This window comes from Cynara cardunculus, unplaced genomic scaffold, assembly GCF_001531365.2.
Source record: "Cynara cardunculus var. scolymus isolate 2C unplaced genomic scaffold, CcrdV1 Un_Scaffold_1672, whole genome shotgun sequence".
NCBI classification, from domain to species: domain Eukaryota; kingdom Viridiplantae; phylum Streptophyta; class Magnoliopsida; order Asterales; family Asteraceae; genus Cynara; species Cynara cardunculus.
In genome coordinates, this window is record NW_020200829.1 from 3,562 (window position 1) to 7,169 (window position 3,608).

Here is a 3,608-nt window from a genome sequence, read left to right on the forward strand (position 1 = left end):
TGTTTCAAGTTAAACCGAAGAGAATGCAAATTCATTCCCATTTTCTCTGTTATTTTCATTTTCATACCCATTTGTTTGAACCAAACGTCACTTTAAGCAGGTATTGATGATATTTGTCGTGGTACATAAGTTTATGCAAGTGATGTACGTACGTATTTTTATTGACCTGGTCAAACTATTAAATAAATAATGATATAGGTTTGCTATGCCTATGAATTAATGGACATTGTCAAATTATCTGGAATTAATATAAGTTCTTTGAACGTAGTAGGAAGCTCTGAAAGTCAACTCTTAGTCACATAATTAACTTCTTTCTGCTGATGCATGCAATGCCTATCAAGAGTTTATATAAACACCTTAACTTTCATCTCTTTTCCACATCACACTGTCTCAAAAATCACAAAGAAGTTGAGAAATTTCTCAAGTTCTTTGATATATATATATATATATATATATATATATATATACAGATATAGATATATCATCATCAGCACAATCTCATGGTTTCTAGGTCATGCAGGATGATCGCGGCTGTGATTGTTACCGTTACTTTCTTACTTGATTTTGGTGTCGCAGAATTACGTAAGTGCATTCTATATCTTCCTMATGGTAAATCTATAATTAGCATCTTAATAACCGTTCATCTGTATCGTATGCATGTATATGTACATATATAACATGTATAAAAATGAGGAAACATCTTCAATTACTTTAATACATAAATATGCATACCATAGAGATAAATGGTTATTATGGTATTCTTTTTATATATCTACACATATAAACACCATCATTATCTTCATCGGTTAGTAACTTGATTGTATGGATTTGTGTTTTTACTGTTATGTGATAAATAAAAGATAGAAACTTACAAGGTTAAATGTTTTGTTTCTATAGCTCCAAACTATACATTCGTSCATGAAGCAACAKATGCTCCTAGGATTTCATTCTACGACTACATCGTTATTGGAGGCGGCACCACCGGAATCCCAGTGGCCACCACCCTATCTGCAAACGCGACGGTTCTGTTACTTGAACGTGGTGGCTCACCGTATACCAATATCAACGTSACACKTGAAGCCAATTTCGGTACCTACTTCTTTGATACATCACCGGATTCTCCCTCTCARCGATTYGTTGTAGAGGGTGTTATAAATGCACGTCCTCGTGTCTTGGGTGGTGGTACTTCAATTAATGCGGGCTTCTACTCTCGTGGCGAAGAACAATATCACATAGAGGCTGGATTAACCGATGCAGACTTGATCGAAGAATCTTACCAATTTGCAGAAAGCGTAATGGTTTTTCCGCCYRCTCTTGGGGGTTGGCAGACCGCGCTTCGAGCATCGCTGGTCGAAGCTGGGGTCACACCCGACAATGGCTATACCTTTGAACATCTCGTYGGTACTAAAACTGGTGGTACTATTTTTGCAAATGGAACAAGACATACAGCCGCAGATTTGCTGCAGTATGCAAACCCGGAGGGGTTGTCTGTTCTTCTACACGCATCTGTTCACAAAATCTTATTTAAAACCAAAGGTATATATTTATGCTTACWMTATTATAAAATATTTAGGGTAAAYTTAGGGGTGTTTGGATTGCTTATAAAAAYAATTTATTGAYTTATTYCGTATGRCATCGRTAATAAATACTTTTGAGKGTTTAGATAAACAACTTKKWWYSGKKKYMAAMYKGKWAWWAAAARKTTTTWRARRAAWTWMAMYYYTTTWAMYTWWWAWWARKTYMWWARGGMYTTTKKTWAAAAAAAACATAAATTGTTTTAAATAAGTAACCTCAAACACCCTCTTAAAAACTACTTCTTAAGTATTTAGTATCACTTATATATTATTATTTAAAATTTTAAAATTATACGAGATAAACATTACAAGATGAAACAGTTATTTTTTTTTTTCTAAAATTTTAAAACCATTCATATAACTAATTATTAAACACAAGAAAATATAAGATAAAATACCTTTTTTTTTATTTATTTTTATTAAAGTATATTATGTCTGTAAATTTAAATATATAATATCTTAAATATAATTATTATTTATGAAACAATCTTTTGAACCCTAACAAAATACTATATCATTATTACTATAAAAAAATCATATTTGAACTAAAATAAATATATTTTTTATTTTAAATCTAAATTATAATAAAACTTTGAATCAAATAAATTATACTAGGAAATCGGAATTTTATAATCTCTACTTTGAAACTCATATTAATATATTTTAAGATAAAATAATAACCAACCAGTTTATAGCTGTCTTAAATTTGTAAATAAAATCGAGAAAGATAATCAACAGAACAAAGTATGAATGATGATTAAAGATTCGAGTTCTAGATTCAGAACCGCACTACACTACAACCCGACCCATTAAAGCCATTAAAACTCAATCTAAATCATCCGTTTAATTTAAGTGAATATGAGGTCTCGTAAATATCTTGATTTTTTTCTAATATAAAGCATATATCATAATTAATAAATTTTAATCATTTTCCATAAATATTGAAATCATAATAAATATAGCCACATCCTTTCCATAAAGATATCAATTGATTTAGATGTTTAGTTTGTAACAATTGTATAAGTTGTACCTGAAACCTCCTTTATATATATATATATATATAGACACACATATATAGGTACATAACAACAAAATTTGAGTTTATAGAATGTCAAAAGTGTTTAAAGTGTAATAATAGACTATTTTATATGACTTAAGTTTATAGGACCAAACAATTGTATATCTTATCTAAAGTGGTGTAATAAATTTATTAAACGATTTTAGGTATCTTAACAAGATATTTAGAACACTTTTGAAACAAARTATCCTATTAGCAATTTTTACYGGACWATTTATAAACATWTTTTTATATGACAWTTTTTTTATAAAAAGGCTAATATGAAACTTTGTTTCAAAATTGTCCTRAAAAACTTTAGTTTAATAATGTTTAAAARCRTCATAAACCTATTACAACATCTTTAAGTAGGATATGCAATTATTTATCCTACAAAATRGTTTATTATGACACTTGGACATAAAATATAAACCCAATTTCTTTTAGTGGTACACTACATGTTATGCRTGCCAAAGTTGTTAATTTATTACTAGAGCTTACTTGTTATTTTTACTATTTACAGCAGGAGAATCAACCCCAGTGGCTTTTGGAGTTGCCTTTGAGGATAAATTTGGGAATATGCATWGGGCATTTCTAAATGGCGGAGAGAGTGATGAAATCATATTGTCTGCAGGAGCTCTTGGTAGCCCACAACTTTTGATGTTGAGTGGCATAGGACCAAGAGAGCAACTCGAAGCACTTAAGATCAAAGTYGTGCTTGACCAACCTTTAGTTGGTAAGAACATGTCGGATAACCCCCTCAACGGATTTTTTGTCCCGGCTCTCGTTGACGTTGAAGCATCCTTAGTCCAAAATGTTGGTATTACTGACTTTGGTAGCTACATCGAAGAATCCGGGGGCRTTAATTTWCTCTTMGCAGATATTTCARCATATCTGGGCTATGACTATCGGGTACACATATATATCTACATTATACACTTATATCAAATTCCTAAATTGGATGCTTACAAACTCTTGGA

General features: G+C 30.6%; 1 protein-coding gene across 1 annotated transcript in view; it reads left to right on the top strand.

The window, feature by feature from the left end:
• Nucleotides 1–462: 462 nt before the first annotated feature.
• LOC112502614 (protein HOTHEAD-like) overlaps nt 463–3,608 on the top strand; it is a 34,198-nt gene continuing 31,052 nt past the window's right edge. The window contains exons 1-3 of the mRNA XM_025106572.1: nt 463–582; nt 898–1,536; nt 3,152–3,540. Coding sequence (XP_024962340.1) covers nt 501–582; nt 898–1,536; nt 3,152–3,540 — 1,110 coding nt within the window. The 5' untranslated portion in view covers nt 463–500. The remainder of the gene's footprint in view (nt 583–897; nt 1,537–3,151; nt 3,541–3,608) is intronic.